We start from the raw sequence: 19,367 nt of genomic DNA on the forward strand, positions 1-19,367 counted from the left end.
AAACTATACTTCTTTCATTACTTTTTACATGTAGCTTCAGCTCAAAGTCCCCGTGTTCTCTGTTAATATATTTCTTTTATCCTTGGTTTAGGACAACGACCTGACTCATTCTAACTACACTGGAAGCCAAAAACTGGTGACAGTTTACTTGTCCCCTTGGACTTGAGATAGGGACCAAAGCTGGTGCTTAAATCCTTTCATGAATCATCGTGTTCACTAAGGCTTACAGCAGAGTTCAAAGACCTTTAAGGTAATGACTCTGGAAAACACACAGGCTTTAATGAGTTGGATGAACTGGTTTTCTGTTTAATTGAGAAATGTGAAGTCAGAAACAGCAGTGAAAATTGTTGGATTAAATAGCCAAATTCTAATTCAGAAGAGATGGCCTCATCACCAGAACTAAAAACATTTGCAAAGTAAGTACATTTTGTTTTCTGTTAAGGAAAATGTGTTGTTTGTTCTTTGAGAAAACTGTTTTTACAGCTTAGAATTTGTGCAGTACAATGTTTAATGTGAAATGTGGTTAGGTCTGCCACCATGAAAGTAATGTATACTTCTTGTCAGGTTTACTTTTGGTGGTGCATAGAAAATAATGCTGACTGTTAATTATTTCTGATAAATAATGCAGACTGTTTATTATTGCTGAAGACAGATTATAGATAAGGGACTTCTGTTTTAGTCCAAAAGTTACTTCAGGAGAAAACAGCTGAGTAACTAGAGTGTCTCTCAGCACATTAACTTCAGGATAAATGCAGTAAAGATAATGTTATGTTATCTATAACCCCAGCCTACCATTTATCAGGATACTGGTCATGGTAGCCTGGTTATGTACACATTATTACTGTCCTGCCTTATAATTAAGGTCATTTGATGTTGTAACACTTTGCTGTAAAATATTGTTCTGATTTGCAGAATTTCTCTGTTCTAAACTATATGTGTATGCTCCATATGAAACAAAAAACATTTTTAATGACTGTAATTTCACACTTGATAACAATTTTAAACAAAAATAGTGTGTCCTGTTTCTAAAAATACGAAATGCTAATTTTAGCAGTAGTATCAGAGCTTACTGGAGTTCATGTGTGAATACAGTTCAAACATTTTACAAAGATTTCCCAAAACATTTATTTGTATATTTTCTGACTGGAAGGGATAGCATCTTAATGATCTTTATATGCTAACTTTCTGCCTCGTTGTTCTCATTTAGTTTTCATAAAAATAATTACAATAATAACAATACGGAAATCACACTGTCTGTGCATTTTTTAAAGTTATACACTTAAGAATAGGGCAGTTTTAATAGTGGAATCGATTTACCTTTCTGTAACAATAACCAGTAAATGGTGCCCACCTACGCTGTAAGTAAAACTTACATATTTTTAAACCAACTATACATTTTTACATTTGTGGGATACAGCTTTGAAGAAGTATCTGGTGTTCTACTGTACAGCACAGTCACAAAATACATTTTCTAAGATTTATTGAGTTCAACTCCTTTTTCCTATTGTTTTTCTCTTGCTTGGATCCATTGTACATACCTTCACCATCATGGACTACTGTTAAACTGTGGTGCTAGAATTTGAGGAAACATTATATCCTTCATATGCTATGTTAAATTCTGATCTTAAATGTCAGCTGGCCCTTACCCTGGGGTACTATGTGCTATGTATATCATCTCAGCAATGTCTCAGTAACCAACTAACTCACATACTTGGCTTCAGGGTTCTACTTCTAAATGGAAGATTTAAGTAAAGATACAGTACCTAAACCACAGCCTAAGAGGTATGATGAGCATCATTCATGAGGTGATATGTAAATCTCAGATGGCATCGCAGAATGCAGCATCTGGGCACTAAAAGAAAAATAGTGTATCTATGACTTACAGTAGATATAAAAAGTGTACACACCCCTGTTAAAATGCCAGGTTTTTGTGATATATAAAAAATGAGGCCACAATAAATCATTTCAAATCTTTTCCCACCTTTAATGTGACCTATAACCTGTAAGATTCAATTGAGAAACTGTTAGGGGAAAAATATAAAAAATAAAAAGTGTACAATAAGCTGGTTGCATAAGTGTGCACATCCTTAAACTAATACTTTGTTGAAGTACCTTTTGATTTAATTACAGCATTCAGTGTTCTTGGGTAGGAGTCTATCAGCATGGCATATCTTGACTTGGCAATATTTGCCCACTCTTTCTTGCAAAAGCACTCCAAATCTGTCAGATTGCGAGGACATCTCTTGTGCACTGTGTAGTGTGAGTTATACAAAACATTATTTACTTAGAAATCTGAGATCAGGGAAGATTTTCTTGTAGTCAAGATAAGTAGTTGTGATGTAAATGATACATGAATGAGATTGCCTAACTTGTTTTTTTAAACACAATTAAATTTAGGAATAAGCAACCTGCTATTTGTATTTTTGTTCTAGCATCTCAGCAAAAGATACAGGGTAAACCCATCTTTGCCTTTAAAAATTCTTGCAGTCTCAGTGTTGAAAACAGAAACTGATGAACCACTTAATCAAATGCTTTCTTTGGTCTGAAATCTGAGTATTAATTAGGGGATGGATTCCATGTAAGCATGACTGAGAAAAGTATGTAATTTCTATGTTGTCTTGGGTTTGCCATCCAGAGTAAAACATGAAAATGCACTGATCATTATGTATCGGATATGCCAGGAAAGTAGATAACCACAAGCAATAAAGAATGTAAACAGTCTACATAGGTTCATAGGTTCATACTAGGCTATCTGTCCTGGGGCAATTACAAGCCTAGCCCGATTTTGTTTGGCTTATGCCACCCCTTGATTTGAGTATACTGTGCCCTTTTTAAGGTTTAGTTTACTGTGCCTCTAATAGTGACACGGAAGTAATCCCTGGGACAAACCTATGATCCCCCATCCACTCATCAAGATTCTTCTTGAAGAGATTCAGTGAGGTGCTCTGCCTAACATGAATTGGAATTCTATTCCAGAGCGAAGGGAGCCTCTGGGTTATGAATCTGTCCCTCCAGCAAGTTCTATTTATTTCTGTGCTGAGATTCAAGTCCCTCAAGCGTGTGGCTCTAAGGGATTTAGATTTACTGAGGGGGAGCATGTCCATTAATTCTGGATTGGACATAGCTTTATATGTCAGGCATAGATCACCTCGAAGTAGGCGGTATGCAACTGAGTAGAGCTGGAGTTTTTTTTACCGAGCAGCATATGGCATCTGCTTGAGTCCCTTGATCCTCTTGGTGAGGTACTTTTGGGGTCTTTCTAATTGCTGCAGGTGTCAGGTAAGGTACATCCCAAAAGGGGCATTATATTCTATGATAGGCCTGATGAGGGATGAATAAAGGGGCACAATTACCTCTCTTGATCTAGATGTGAATCCTTTCATGATGAGGTGGGCTATGTAGAAGTTCTTTCTAACCACTTTGGCAATGTGGTTGTCAAAGGAGAGATTGCTATCAACTTGGGTCCCCAGATCCCTAATTACTTTCTCTGAACTTAATGGGTTACCGCCTATGTGGTAATTTGTGGGCACATTATTTTTGCCAAAGGGTATGACTATACACTTTTTGGCATTTAGCTTTCGACCATGGCTCTGGCACCAGTTATCCATCTCTGTGAGACCTTTCTGAAGGATGTTTGTGTCAGCTGGAGAGTTGATTATGGCTCCCAGTTTGCAGTCATCTGCGAACTTGGTGAGCCATAGTCCTCCCACGTTGGCCTGTACCTCGGAAAAGTATATACTGAACAAGAGCGGTCCCAGGACAGAACCTTGTGGGATGCCACTTGTGACCGGTTTTGAGTCTGACATAGCTCCAGCAACTCTCACTCTGTGGGTTCTGTCTTTGAGCCAGTTTGCGACCCATCTTGTGATATAGGGGTTTATATTTAAGCTGGATAGCTTATCTATGATGCCCGAGTGGGGTATTGTGTCAAATTCCTTTGCTAGGTCCAGATAGGCTATGTGGACTACCTTCCCTTCATCTATGGCTTTGGTGACTGTTTCAAAGAAGTTGACCAGGTTCAAAAGGCAGGATCTGCCCTTAACAAAGCCGAATTGGGTAGGATCTAGTGTCTGTAGGTCCCCAATTTCTTTGTTTATGAGCTCCATGATGATCCTCTCCATAGCCTTGCAGACTAGGCTAGTCAGGCTTATGGGGCGATAGTTTCCAGGGTCCGTAGAGGCTCCACCTTTGTGGAGTGGGACCACTGTTGCTGTACGCCATTCTGTGGGCACATATCCTGTAGTGAGGCTGAGATTGTACAGCTGTTTTATTTGAGGGGTTAGTTCTTCTTGGAGTTCATGTAGGATGCAATCCGGGACACCATCTGGTCCCATGGAAGCAGTGTTTTTTGCTTTGGAGAGGGCAGCCTTCACCTGAGTATCAGAGATGTTTGGGAGGCAGCCCTCTGCCGGGATAGATACTTGCTCTTTTGGGGGGGGGGGTGGAGAAGTTTGCACTGAACCTGTCTGCCAGGACATTGGCAATGTCTGTGGGTTCAGTGTATTTTTTGTCATTTAGAATCAACTCAGAACAAGTCTGGGAGTTGCATCCCAGGTTCCTAACATAACTGAAAAAAGCCTTATGATTGTCTTTAGTGTCCTGTGCAATTTTTCTCTCGAAGCTGGCCTTGGAGGATTTTATGAGGGATCGTAATTTTTTGCTAGTACTGATCAGAGCTGCCTTCCCTATTAAGGATTTTGCTCTATCATGTAGTAGCTTCCTCCTTCTGTTGTACAGTTTATTTATGGCTGGGGTCCACCAGACTGGGCGCCTGCCTTTGGATGATTGGGTCTTGGTTTTGTTTGGGATAGCATGATCCATGCATTCCTGGAGATGTCTGTAGAATGCGTTTATATAGGATTCTGCAGTTTGGGTCATAGTTTCCACTGGCCCTGGGGCCTTGAAGGATTCCACTTCGGTTTTGAGAGGTGAGAAGTTTGCTTTTGAGAAGTTTTTCACTGTGGTTTTCTGGGTTGGGGGTGGGGTCGGGATGTGGATATCCAGTGAAATTAATTTATGGTCTGATCTTACCAATGAGGGATATACTTCTGGTATGGAGCATAGAGTACCCATGTTGGTAATGATCAGGTCTAGTATGTTATCCCCTCTTGTGGGAGTGGTGACTAGTTGTTCCATAGCATTTGAGTTTATAATTTCCAGGAACCTTTGGGCTAAGGTGCTGGGGCTTGAGTAGTGCTCCCAGTCTATGTTTGGGTAGTTGAAGTCGCCCAATATAATGGTGTTCGGAGAGATCTTCATGTTCTCCAATGTTTTCAGGAAAGCCAAGTGGGATTCTTGACTTTGAGAGGGTGGTCTGTAGGATGCTATAAACTGAAAAGCAGTCTTGCCCACTGTTAGTTGCACATGGATGATCTCTGATACTTTGTGCAATGCCACTAACCTGGAGGTGTGGATATCCTTGATAAATATGGAAACTCCCCCTCCTTTTGTGGTTCGGTCCGGGTTTTGGGGCGAAAAGCATGATATGAGGTATAACCTGGTAGTGCTGGGGTGCTCTCTGGAGCCTTGAACCAGGTTTCTGTCACTGCACAGATATCAATGTTCTCCATACTGAGGAGAGCTTCGAGTGCGTGCATCTTGAGGTTAAGACTTCTGGCGTTTAGCAGCATTACCCTTAGTTTCTTGTTCCTTGTGCTGTCTATGGAGGTGGGTTTGACTTTTGAGCCTTGCCTAAAAAAGGCACAATGGGGGTGGCAAGAGCCTTTGCCAATATCCGAAAGCCCAGTGGTGACAGGTGCAAGCCATCCCTAGCGAAGCAACATGGCTTGTCGAGCATGTCATCCCAGGCTGACAGACACTGGATCCCCTTTGAATGACACCAAAATTTTAGCCAATTGTTAAAATAGATCATTTTGTCTTTGTACTGTGGCATCATTCTAGGTAAGGGTAAGATGCTGCTCAAGGTCAGGGTCATACCGGCCTGGGCTACATGATCAGAGAGCTCCTCTATGTCTCTTTTCATGTAGTCCAGGGAGGTACATCTCAGGTCATTCACACCAGCATGTACAATGACTGAGTCATATTTGTATTTGCTTTGGAGTGACCTGAGTGCTTGCGTTATGTGGCAGATCCTAGCGCCCGACAGGCAGCTCACTGTGACCTTCTCTTTATTCAGCCTGGTGAGTGGGGCGTCAGTGTGTCTGACAATAGAGTCACCTATTACAAGAGTATCAGGTGTGTTATTCAGCCTTAAGGGCTGTGGCTGGTTGGCACACTGACTTTGTGGGCTATGTGTTGTGCGTGTTTTGTTTTAGGGTAGTGTTTGCTTGGATGTCTGCTTTGGAGGTCTCTGTTGCTTAGCTAGATTTTTATTTAGAGCCTCTGAGTATGTCTTTGTGTATTTATGTGTTTGGTTCGCTGATGTGGTGGGACTATGTGATACTGGAATTGTGTTGTGTGAGGTTACCTTCTCCTCCTGACTGGTTTCACCAGTTTTGAGATGAGAGAGCTCAGCCTCCAGTTTGGCTATATGGTTGCATCTCTCACGTATATTTGAACCTGTTTGGAGGAGGAGAGGGTTGTCCGTGTACATGAGACAGTTGTAACATTGCCTCAAAATTCCAAGATTCACCAGCTGGACTGGAGAGGAAACCATTGACTGACCTTTGAACATGCTAGAGTAATATAGGGAAACTGAATTAAGACGGACCAATAGGGGTCAAGGTAATCGTAGAGAGTATAAGAGTAAGTAGTGCTTATGGTTTAATAGTGCTAACTTGTAAGATTACTTATTTGGACCAGTGAAGGGCCTTAGAATGAGAATATGGTGTTTAATTTGAGAGATAGAGCAGTTCTAAGGGAAAAAGTGAAGAGCAGACTTCGTGGAGCCAGGAATAATTTAAACCCAATTAGGTGGCCCGTTGTTGCACTATGCACAAAAATGCGCAAAACCGTGCAAAAGAGGGTTTTAAGAGAGGGAGATCAAGGAGTTTGGAATTGACCCAAAATGGCCAATAAAACTACAGTTTCAAGGCAGTAACCACTTCCACAGGGGCAGGCAGGCTGCTCAATATTTATCACTGCCACTGATGAACAGAGAGACTTCCCTTTAGCCCAAGCAAAAAATGGCCTCCAAGAAACTTACAAACAGTTCAGAACAGCAAGCCTGTAACTGAACTTTTTTAAATCTCAGAAAAGTGGGAAAAAAGCAAGTTTTTTTGTTTTTTTTAAAGATAGCAGAGGTTCACAAGTATCAACAAGTTATAACAGTGCAGTAAATAACCCCACACTTGAGTGCTAGGCCAGAGACAAATAAAATGCAAGTTTTAAGAAAAAAAAACGATTTTAAAAATACGTGCAAACAGGAAATTCAGTAAACAGCTCTAGGTTGTGTTCTAAATACAGTTACCAATGCAGAAATCAAGTTTAACAAGCCAGAAAATGCTCAAAGTAGGCAGCTATGCAGAAAAACTTAGCAAATAATCTGAAGAAAAATACTTAAAATCTCAAAAGTGGCTCCTTTCTTCTCTCAGCATTTTCTCCTCTTGGTGGATGCTTCCCCAACAGCCAACAAGTCCGAAAAGATGCGAAAACCACGAGGCAATCGGGTTTTAAGAGAGGGAGATCAAGGAGTTTGGAATTGACCCAAAATGGCCAATAAAACTACAGTTTCAAGGCAGTAACCACTCCCACAGGGGCAGGCAGGCTGCTCAATGTTTATCACTGACACTGATGAATAGAGAGACTTCCCTTTAGCCCAAGCAAAAAAATGGCCTCCAAGAAACTTACAAACAGTTCAGAACAGCAAGCCTGTAACTGAACTTTTTTAAATCTCAGAAAAGTGGGAAAAAAGCAAGATTTTTTTTTTTTTTTTTAAAGATAGCAGAGGTTCACAAGTATCAACAAGTTATAACAGTGCAGTAAATGACCCCACACTTGAGTGCTAGGCCAGAGACAGATAAAATGCAAATTTTAAGAAAAAAAAACGATTTTAAAAATAAGTGCAAACAGGAAATTCAGTAAACAGCTCTAGGTTGTGTTCTAAATACAGTTACCGATGCAAAAATCAAGTTTAACAAGCCAGAAAATGCTCAAAGTAGGTGGCTATGCAGAAAAACTTAGCAAATAATCTGAAGAAAAATACTTAAAATCTCAAAAGTGGCTCCTTTCTTCTCTCAGCATTTTCTCCTCTTGGTGGGTGCTTCCCCAACAGCCAACAAGTCTGAAAAGATGCCAAAACCATGAGGCAATCTAGAAGTGAAAACTGAAGTGAGATGGGAAGAATGGCAGACAGTGTTTTTTTGTCCCTCTGCTTTGGTATCACAGTAATAGTTGCATCCTTTTGGACTGTTGTAAAGCTAACATCTTATTTATTTATTTATGTTTGCATGTTTGTTAACTGGATAGGTAGGCTGGTCTACTGACCATTTTCAACCATGATCCGAAACAGAGCACAATATCACAATTTTATAATATCACAAGGTGCAAACTGAAAATCTTCAGTAAGCAAATTACAAACAGAAAGGGGTACCTATGAATAGACCATAGTGCACCACTAGGGTGTCTGCTTTTCAGAAAAAAATGTTTTGCAGCTGTACATGTTATTCCAAGACTGATGTGTTATTCATTCAGGGTTAATGCCTGAGAAGAAGTAGAGTAGATGATAATCCTCATTACTGTGGTAATTCTTATTCATCTAGGACAGATGTTTCTGTAGCTCGTCCACAGGAAGGTTACAGCTTCGGAGTTGTTCAACAGACAGTTGGATGATACAGTTTAAATACTCATCATTTATTTTGGTGGATCGCAACCTTTCTTTGGAATACCACTACCAGAGTTGCTGTATAGCTCACGGATTTGTAACAAGTGGTTTGAGTATTTTGGCACTAGTCTGCATATACTGTATTTTAAAATTTACCTGTATAATTAACAGATAAACTGTTTTGAATTCACGTGCATGTACTCACTGGAAGCAATTTGGCTAGCCCTGTAAATGCTAGTTTCATTATTTCTTACACTAAATCCCCCAAAACACGTCATTGAGGTAAGTTAAACTATATCATCATTAACAGGATCACAGATAATGGAAGCAGGTGCTGTAGAAAAGACCATAAACTGTAAGAATACAGCACAGACAGCCCAACGTATTATAGCACACTGGTTTATTCAGATTCAGCACTCCACAAACTTCCTCAGATGCGTTGTTAGAATATTGACAAGATTGTCCCTTAAAAGCTTTTGAACCTGAGGTTTTTAGGATAAACTGGCAAACACATCATGCTATGGGAAAACTATTCATTCCGACATCCAATAATAGACACAACAGAATGTCACTGGAAATGAAACATAGCATGGTCACAGCTGTGGTTGTAAATGAAAAATAGCATGGTCACAGTTGCTTTAACAAATACGTTTGTTACTATGAACTGAAAGAAAACATATGCATCTCCATGAGTGAAGCTATGAATTTCTTTACAAGAAGCAACTCTTTCATTCCAGGTATGCTTAATTGTTTGAGACCAGCCAAATCGTAAAACCCCCTGGAGTCAGAGAACAACTAAGAAACACCCGAGTTACACAACAAAACACATCCCTTCAGTATAATCCAAAACTAATGCCGAGTGGCAAAGACCACAGTCAGCTGTCAAAGAATCTGCCAGATGAGTAATATTGCAGTACAACATGAGATCTTAAACTTTAAAAAAAAGTACACAGGCATTCTGCTTGCAACCTGTCACTAAAATACAGGTTCATGGGTTCAAATACATTATTTTTGTTAAGAAAATATAATAATTTCAACAAAATAAAATATGAAATGATGATCCCAAACCTAACTTACTGCTACTGCTAAGTACATTACCTCCAGCACAACCCAGTTTCCATTTTCATGGCAAATCACAAACATCATAATGATGTACTGCTAATTGGTGGAATCCTAAGTCTCTATGGAAAAAAGAATGTATGTACTTACCGTAACCTTCCATCTGTATTGTCAGTTTTCATTTATCCTTGACATATGGGTTCGGTTCCGAACATGGGAACCGACTCAGCCATTACTACAGCCCGCAAGAACCAAAAACTCTCGAGCTTAGGTCCTACCCAAAATGCTCCTCTCCAAATTACCTCAGGTCAAGTTTGCTGATAGACTGGACAGAAAAATAATCCTAATAACACCTTTGTTAAGACCAAATCTTGTGTCATATATGAAAAAATATATAATTAGGACCATATTTCATTCCACTAAGAGGGGGATGGAGGATGGGGTGTCAAGGATAAATGAAGATCAACAACACAGATGGAACGTTATGGTAAGTACATAACTTCTTTATCTGATGTTGTCAGTCTTCATTTAGTCCTTCACATATGGGACAGAGTCCCCAGCTACCTTAGATATTGAGAGGACTCACGGAAGGATATTTCTGAGCACCATAGAATCAGAGAACGCTCGCCCCCTAGAGAACAAATCCAATTTGTAATGAGTAATAAAGTTATGTGGGGTAGCCCATGTCACAGCTGCACAAATATCATCTATGGAAGCCTTACAATGAAAAACTGTGGAAGTAGTTGTGGCTCTAGTAGAGTGTGCCCTGACAAGCCCAGACAATTCAACTTTCTTCTTGTTGTATATGAAGGACATGCAATCTTTTAGCCATCTAGATAAGGTAACCTTGGATACTGGTTTACTCATTTTGGTATTTGAAAAGGAAACAAACACTTGGTCAGATTTTCTTATGTCTCTCAATCTATGAAGATAGAATTGCAATTGTCTATGAACATTCAATAAATGTAAGCAGTATTTACCTTTGTAAATTGATTATCTGATTGATATTTGTTTCTGACATCACCTTTGGCAGAAAGGAAGGGTTGGTTCTCAAGGAAACTCTGTCTTTGTGAAATATCAAATATGGTGGTTTGTAAGCTAAGGCTTGAATTTCTGAAATTCTTCTGGCAGAAATAATCACTACCAGAAAAATAGTGTTCCAAGATAAGAATTTTAGGTCACAGTTGGCAGCAGGTTCAAAGGGGGGAATGTACTATTGTTCTTAATACTAAGTTGAGATCCAAGGGTGTCAATGGATCCTTATACTGGGGCTTTAGCATCAAGGTCCTTTTTAAGAATGCTTTGCACAGTTTATGAGAGATTAATGAGTATCTTTTGAAGCCATTATGAAGATCTGAAATAGCCACTAGCTGAATTCTGATATTAGAGGAAGAGGCTCCTTCTTCAAAGAGCAAAGCTAATAATTGTAAGATTTTGTCGATAAGAGCGTCAATGTTATTGTCACAAGCCTAGCAGGAAAATATTTTCCATTTACTATTGCAAAGCTTTTTGGTGGAAGGTTTATGGGAGGCCAAAAGAGTCCTATGAACTGGGAAAGATAAGAGTATTATGCCTGGCGATCAATGGAACTGGAGAAGCCAAGCCATGAGCTTGAGATTCTGAAGATGTTGGTGACCTAATCCCTCTGGATGGGATAGGAGATCTGGATTTGAGTCTAGAGTCCACAGTCACTGAATCAGGTAAGGCCAAAGAAAGGGGGAACAAATCTGTTGAGGCCAGAAGGGGGCAATGAGGATTACTTTGCTCTTCAACCTGATTGCTTTCTTTAGAAACTGAGGAATTAAAGTAACTGGGGGAAAGGCGTATAGAAGTCCCGAGTGCCAATCGAGCAGGAGAGTGTCTCTCAGGGGATCCCTCAGAGAGGGGATCAGGGCAAAGTAACTGCTGCACTTGTAGTTCAGGAGTGATGCAAATAGGTCACAGCAAGGTTACAGCAAGGCTAGCCCAATGATGAAAAATATTTTCCTCCACTCTGGGATTGAGAGACCACTCATGAGGCAGGATAATGCATCTGCTCAATTTGTCTGCTGGCACATTGGAACTCCCCAGAATATGCATTGCTACCAGAAAGCAGTTGAAAGAGATCATACACTACCAAACTCTGAGTGCTTCTCAACAAAGGAGGTAATACTCAGTTCCCCCCTGCTTGTTCATTTGTTGATGTACCAGACTACCAACATATTGTCTGTTTGGATTGTAATTGTTCCCAAAGGAAGAGCAGTTTGAAAAGCCTGCAATGCTAAAAGAACTCCCCTCAGCTCCAGGACATTGATTTGCAATCTGGCTTCCATGGGGGACCAAGTGCCTTGGACTATCTTGCCCAGATAATGCCCCCCAGCCCCATCTGGGAGGCTTCCATGGTCACTATGGCTTGGGTTTGACATGGGACAAAGAGGCAGCCCAAGAGAATTTCCTCTGACTGAATCCACCAAGTTAGATCTTTCTTGCAACAATTTTTAATTAAAATCTTATCTGATATTGGTTGATACAGTATGGACCCCTGAGATGCTAGAAACCTCTGTAGAATTCTCATGTGAAATCTCATTAGGAGAACCAACATAACAGCCACTGCCATCGAACATAAAGCTTGTAAGTTGAGTCATGCAGCTACTCTTTTGTTTCTGACAATTTTTCTCACGTGGACCCTCATCTTTTGCAATCTTAGATGAGGTAAGGAGGCTGTGCAGGTATTAGTGTTTAGTACTGCTATTATGAATTCTAAAATTTGTGTTGGAGTCAGTTGTGATTTTTCGCAATTTATGGTAATCCCCAGGTTGGCACAGGTCTGGAGAACATAGTCTCTTGCTTCTTCTAGCAGATGCTTGGTGAGAGCAGTAATGAGCCAATTGTCTAAGTATGGAAACACCTGGAATCTGTGGAGTCTCAAGTGAGCTGCTACCACTGCCATGCATTTGGTGAACACCCTGGGGGCTGTGGTGAAACCAAAGTGCAGAGCTCTGAACTGGTAATGACTGGCTCCAAGCCAGAAGCAGAGAACTTTCCTGGAGGACTTGTCAATTTTTATGTGGTAACACATGTGCTGTGGATCTATTCAGCACATCCAAATGTCTTTCCCTAGAAATGAGAGAATAGACTGAGCCATGACCATCTGGAATTTTGTCTGTCGAACGGACTTGTTCAAAACACTCAGATCCAAAACTGGCCTCCAGTCCTCTATCTTCATTGATACTGAAAGAATCTTGACTAAATTCCAGATTCTATCTGTTCTAGTGGAACTTCTTGGATGACTCTTTTTTTCTAGCAGCTTTTGAATTTCTAGTACTTCTGGTTTCCTCTGACTGGGTGGAACATTGGGGATTTTGTTGTAATTGTTTGAAAGAGAAAGGAAGGGCATTGTGTATTCTCTGGTTATTATCCTTTGCACCCAAACATCCAAACTTATCTGGAGCCAGGTGTGTTGGTGCAAGAATAGATATCCCCAAATGCTACCAGAGGAAAGCATCTGGGCCTCCTTTCAGGAGTGCTGGTAGGGTTTGCCAGGAAAAAAGTCCCAGGAACCCTGATTTTGTGGGCCATCTCTGCTGCATGGTTGGCGTCTTCCATTAAAGCTCTCCCTCCACCCCTGGGAGAGTCACTGCCACGTGTGCCCTGAAAAGTCCTTTGGGACTTGCTGAACCACATTTTCCCACTACTTTGGTTCCTGAAGTAGGTCCTCTGAGGGGTAGAAAAATGTACGGCCACTGCAGTAAGGGTCTTTCCATCTTTGTCACACCTGGACAAAATTTCTCAAACTTTAGGACCAGAAAGGGATGATCCCTCAAAGGGCGCATTGATGAATGAAGACTTGAATGGCTCTGCAAATTTACCCAAGTGCATCCAGGCATGTCTCCTTATGGTTATGCCTGATCCCACTGCTCTAGTTATCCCTTTGGCTGCATGTGCTATGAGCCACATAGATGAATTTGAAGTAGACTCCAGGATGGCCATCTGAGAAGCAACCTTATCTTGGACCTCTTCAGATATGGCTCCTGTGAGGGTATCAGATAGCTCTTTAATCAGAGCCCTTTGAAGTCTGGTGAAGTGTGCCATAAAATTCAAAGACCGTAAAGCAAAGGTCGATGAAGCGCAAACCCGCTTGCCAAGCCAATCCATCATCTGAGACTCTCTGTTACTAGGGTGGAAAGTGGAAGTTTCATCTGCCAGTTCCTTTTTTGTGGCTGCCACAATCACCATGGCATCTACTGCAAGTCTCTTTGCCCAAAACTGATGGTCCTCAGGTGAAGTTAGAATTTTGTCTGCCCTCTTGGAAATGGGATCTATGGTGTCAGGAGCCACCCACAACCGCTTTGAGATCAACTTAATGAGGTCATCAGTGGGTGGAGTTACCCAAGAGGTAGATGGTTGAGCACCGAAAGCCTGAAGTACACTGATTCTTCCAAGAAGGCTTTTGGAATGTCCAGCCACCCCTCTGCTTAAGGATCTTAAGAATTTCTCCAAAGGAGATGTCTTCTGGGGTTGACCATGGGGAACCCCCCCCCTCATCAAAATCAGTGTTCTCCATGATGGATTCCTCTAGGGGAATCTAGAAGTTTCCACTTCCACTTCCTCTTCTGGGGGACCTCCTCAGTGGGACAATCTGGGGAGGTATCAGAAGAGGACAAACACTGAATAGGTGACTCCTGCAGTTTTGGTGCTCACAGTCCAGGTGTTGGAATTGGTTAAGGCTCTGGACAAGGGGAAGGGTCGGGGAACTGTTCTGACAAGGAAGGAGCAGACTAGATGCCTACAGTGGACAAAGCCCTCTCCATGGCCTGGAAAGCTGGTCCCCCTGAAGAGGGAAGGGAGCCCAGAATGAAGAAAGACTTCTTCGTAACTGTGGTCCCTCCCAGCTCAGAAGAAACCACCCCCTAAGCTGAAGTCGGGGTGGAGCTAATGCGTGCCGACATCCTGAGGTGCAGAGAGAGCTCCAAAAAAACTGGACTCAAGTCCTTCCCCCAGAGCTGACAGCATAGCCATGACCCTCTCTGGATCAGAAAGAGCCAAAAAACTCAGGGTAGAAATCATAACCAGAGATAGGGATCTCATCGGAACTGAAGCAGACAGAACCAGGAAACTGAGAGCCAGAATCATTAAGGCCTCAGAGGAGGTCAGAGGAGGAAGACTAGGTAGTCATAGAAAGAAGGGCTCCAGCTGTGGTTGGGAGTGGAACTGTGGAAGCACCTGCAAGTCCCCTCACTGCAAGGAGCTGAGCCACCAACCTCAACACATCCATTTCTGTCAGACTCTTGGTGGAACGAATTGACTGGGTAGGTGGAGATTTTGGTCTTTCCAAAAAGGGGCTAGGTACTTGACTTGTAAACGGGTCCACTGACGGGGAGTATCTGGTCCTAGGAAGAATAAGGAAAGAAGATTCAGTATTCTCAGTTGGCACCAAAGACAATGGAGCCAAAATGGGAGACAGCACTGAGACTGTTACTTCCATTGTCTGGTCCTGTGTCTGTGCTGACAACTTCAGCACCAATGGAGAAGACAATATTGGTGCCAAAGTCAGCACCAAAGTGTCCTTTGAAGTAACTGGTAGAGGCAACCGAAGTTTTATGTGTTTTGGCTGTCAGCACCGAGGGAGAAGCTTGCACCGATAGACTCCTCTTCTTGGGTTTGTCAGGTTTCGAAGATGTGGAAGAAGAGGAAAGGGAAGAAACATCTGTTTTGCTTTTAGACAAATGACCAGATAAGGCCTCCTCAAAGGAGGATTTTATCATCCCCTTCAGCAGTAACTTATTCTTCCTTTCTACCAGGGCCCAATGACTAAAACCATGACAAATGGAACAATCTTTTTGCAAGTGCACCAGGATGTGACAATAAACACAAAGTGAGTGTCTCTGACAATAAACACAAAGTGAGTGTCCATCAGAATTGGGCAATTTGCGGTTACATTCTAGGCATTTCTTAAACCCAGTGGTACTTTTACCTTTATCGGTCATGATTCATCCACAAGAATCACACAAACATACACACACACACACACACACACACACACACACACACACACACACACACACACACACACAGCCATGCTATAAAAGTGAGAAAGGAAGACAGAGATAAGGAAAAGAAAAGAGGCTACCAACAATGGTAGACAGGAATACCCAAAGGTACAGAAAACTACCAACAATGGTAGGTAAGACTACAGCTTAGAAACGAAAATTCAAACTAATGGAACCTCTTTTTTTTTTTTTTTAAACAAGAACCAAAAGTAAATAAAGACTACAAATTATGGTAGTACAGAGTACACCGACATGTATCAGAGAAGGCAGAGAAGAGACGGAAATAGCTATTAGAAGAGAGTAGATTACCAAGAAAAAAACATAATAGTGATCTTAAGCAGAAAAAAAAACCTTATACAAATATACAGAAACTAGAAATATAGAAAAGAAAACATACTTAGCTTGAGAGCTATGTTACAGGAAAGTGGCAAATGAAATCTGAGGTAATTTGGATGGAAGCATTCTAGGTAGGACTTAAGCTCGAGAGTTTTTTATTCTCTCAGGCTGTAGTAACAGTCGATGAAAAACCACAAATCAGTGACCTCCAAAAAACATTTATTGCTCCTGACGTCTCAGCTACAAGCCTTCAAGGAAGATAAAAACATAAGTAACCTCCGATGTATATATATCATAACCCATCATTCAATAAAAAATCAATAAAACAATTAAAACTTCAATCAACATACTAAAACATTTAAAGCAAAAAATTCATTTCAAAGCAAAATTTTCCAATTTAGCTCTGAATTCATGCCTTTAGGATTTAAAGTGTCAAATTTAAGTATATAAAGGGCTTCTTTGTAAAGCAACTTACTTTTTATACATAAATCTAAGGGGGCCCTATCAATTCTTTCCAGAATTGTACCCTGTAAACCTTCTATAGAACTCTGATGTGTAGTCTGAAAATGTACCGCCACTGAACTAGATTCCTTAACATTAATTATGTCATGGATGTGTTCCAATAATCTTACTTTAAAAGCTCTCTCTGATTGACCAATATAAAACTTATCACAAGGGCATTTCAAAGTGTAAATAATACCTTCCGTGTTACATTTAAAACTACCCTTGACATTAAATTTAATTCCATGAATGTTATCAAAACTATTAACATATTGACAAGCGTTGCATTTTCCACAAACCTAAGTACCCAAAAGGAGAATAATAGGGCCCAGATTAACTAAGGGCATAACAACTTTTCCTTTTACCAACATATTTTTTAAACTTCTCCACACTTTATAAGACAATTTAAGTTGTTTAGGGAGCCATGGGTGTGCTTCTTTGTTGGACTGCAAAAAACTCCAGTAATATTTTACTAAATTAGTCAAGATGTCACTAAAGCAACTATATACAGTTGTAAAATATATATCTGTTTGAGAACCAGTTGAGATATATTTATATCCATAAGGCCTAACTCCACCCCCACTCAACGTATTGTTTGCTTTTAACACTGCCTTAGAAATAGCATATTTGTCATACCCTCTAGACTGAAACATACTACTAGTCTTCATAATTTCTTCCTTAAATTCAGATTCAATATTACATAATCTATGAATCCATATCATCTCACCATAGGGTAAAGCCTCTATGGTGTGTGGTGGATGACAACTCGTTGCTTTTAAATAGTATATATTTCCCTCAATTTTTCTGTGTACTCGAGTATGTAATCCTATAGAACTGGAAATAATCCAGATACACATCCAAAAAAGAAACCATTTTGCCCTTTTGTATACCATCAAACTTCAACTCAAATCTATCAATCTGCAAACTAATAATGAAGCTATCCACTTCATCCTCTCTCTCTTCACATAAAAAAAATAAGATCATCAATGAAGTGAGCATAGTAGCTAACAAATTTTCTATAAAACAAGGCTTTATATATATATTCTAGCTCAAATAGACCCATGCTCAGATTCGCATAAGAGGGGGCGAAAGCCGCCTCATAGCTATACCACATTTTTGTTGAAATATTTCTCTTTTAAATTCAAAAAAATTATTAGACAAACAAAAATACAACAATTCCAGAATATATTCAGTGGCGGGACATTTTGCCAGAAAAAAATCTAACAGCCTCCATACCAAAAGAGTGTGCAATATTAGTATAGAGGCTGCTAACATCCATAGTAACCCAATACATGTTTTCATTCAATGGAATATTCTTAATCCTGTCCAGAAAATCAAATACATCTTTGACATAAGCAGGTAATGACAGAACTTTAGGCAACAATAAATGATGTAACATACATCCTAAATTATATAGGAAATATTGCTTCCCTGAAACTAACTGGCATCCAGGGGGATGTTCTAAATTTTTATGTATTTTAGGTAAACAGTAGAAACAGGCCATTCATGCCTGCTCTGCATTACATTTCTTTTTAGCATCCTCCCTGGAAATATACTCTAGCCTAATACCTTTATCAACTAGTTCCAAATACTGATCATGAGAAGCTAAATATATTGAAATGTAAACTTTTTTATATACATTAATATCATTGAAATGATTATAACACATCTCCAAGTAACTAGGCACATCCATGTAGTAACAGTCGAATTGGTTCTGATATTCAGAACCAAACTGATATGTCAAGGAATAAATGAAGAGTGACAACATCAGTTCAGTGTTTTCATTGGTAGAATATCCTGCAAAATCCCCTTTATTTTCAGTTGAAGTTGAGAACAATACAGGAGATTTTCATGGTAAGTAAAAGTGCTGCACGTAGTGAGGTAGCATGGAGATAACCATTGCTGCCTCACAGTAAGCCTGCTTGTTGTCTGATGGCAGGGCAAAGGTAATCAGAGAATGAATGAACATCATGAGGCTGGTATGATGTAACAGTACAACTACGGAGCATCTCTTTCAACATCTAAGTATTAAAAATCATAGCAGGGATCTTCAAAAAAGCATAGCTGATAGTCCAAAAGAGGAGCATTTTTTTTTATTTTTCCAAATAGAAGATGGCCGAGTACTATACCCCATGCAGTTATTGATAGAGTCTTTGTACAGGCTAAGTTTAATTATTAAGTAACATATGTACCCTTAAAGAGTTTTGACTTTATGATGAAGAAATCAGTACACTGAAGAACAGCAACACCATATCTGAGGGAAAATCATAGTGCTGTATCTTAATCACAGCAGATGAAACAAAATGTGATTAGATAGAGATGAAAATCAATTCCCTCAGGAACACCCTATACTGTATAATTTAAATGATTAGCAACAAACAAGAATGTGTCTCAGTAGGTGAGAATTAATATTTATGGTATATAGCGAGAAAGATGAGTATTTACTTTTAGAACATAGATCTGGTACAGTCAATGACAGTGAATCTTTGTATTGTTTTTTCATTCTGTTATTTAACAATGAATATATCCTTTAATAGGTCTAAATCAATACATATAGCAGTAAAAATCACACCATTACTTCTGCATCACTGTAGGTGAGAGGTATATTACATGATTCCTGTTCAAGCATCTAGGGCAGTGAAAACGCCAGGATTCTGATTTCAGTTTTCAATAATCTTTGATGGCATACGGGAACTGAAAAAATAAGTTATAAAAAGAAA

General features: G+C 40.0%; 1 protein-coding gene across 1 annotated transcript in view; it reads left to right on the forward strand.

The window, feature by feature from the left end:
- The first annotated feature begins 227 nt into the window (after positions 1-227).
- Positions 228-19,367, forward strand: part of LOC122800929 (organic solute transporter subunit alpha-like) — a 206,522-nt gene continuing 187,382 nt past the window's right edge. Inside the window, exon 1 of the mRNA XM_044070292.1 lies at positions 228-416. Within this exon, the coding sequence (XP_043926227.1) occupies positions 382-416 (35 nt within the window). The 5' untranslated portion in view covers positions 228-381. The remainder of the gene's footprint in view (positions 417-19,367) is intronic.

The sequence above is a fragment of the Protopterus annectens genome, chromosome 4.part1, assembly GCF_019279795.1.
Source record: "Protopterus annectens isolate FY-2018-M chromosome 4.part1, PAN1.0, whole genome shotgun sequence".
In the NCBI taxonomy this organism is placed as follows: Eukaryota; Metazoa; Chordata; order Ceratodontiformes; family Protopteridae; genus Protopterus; species Protopterus annectens.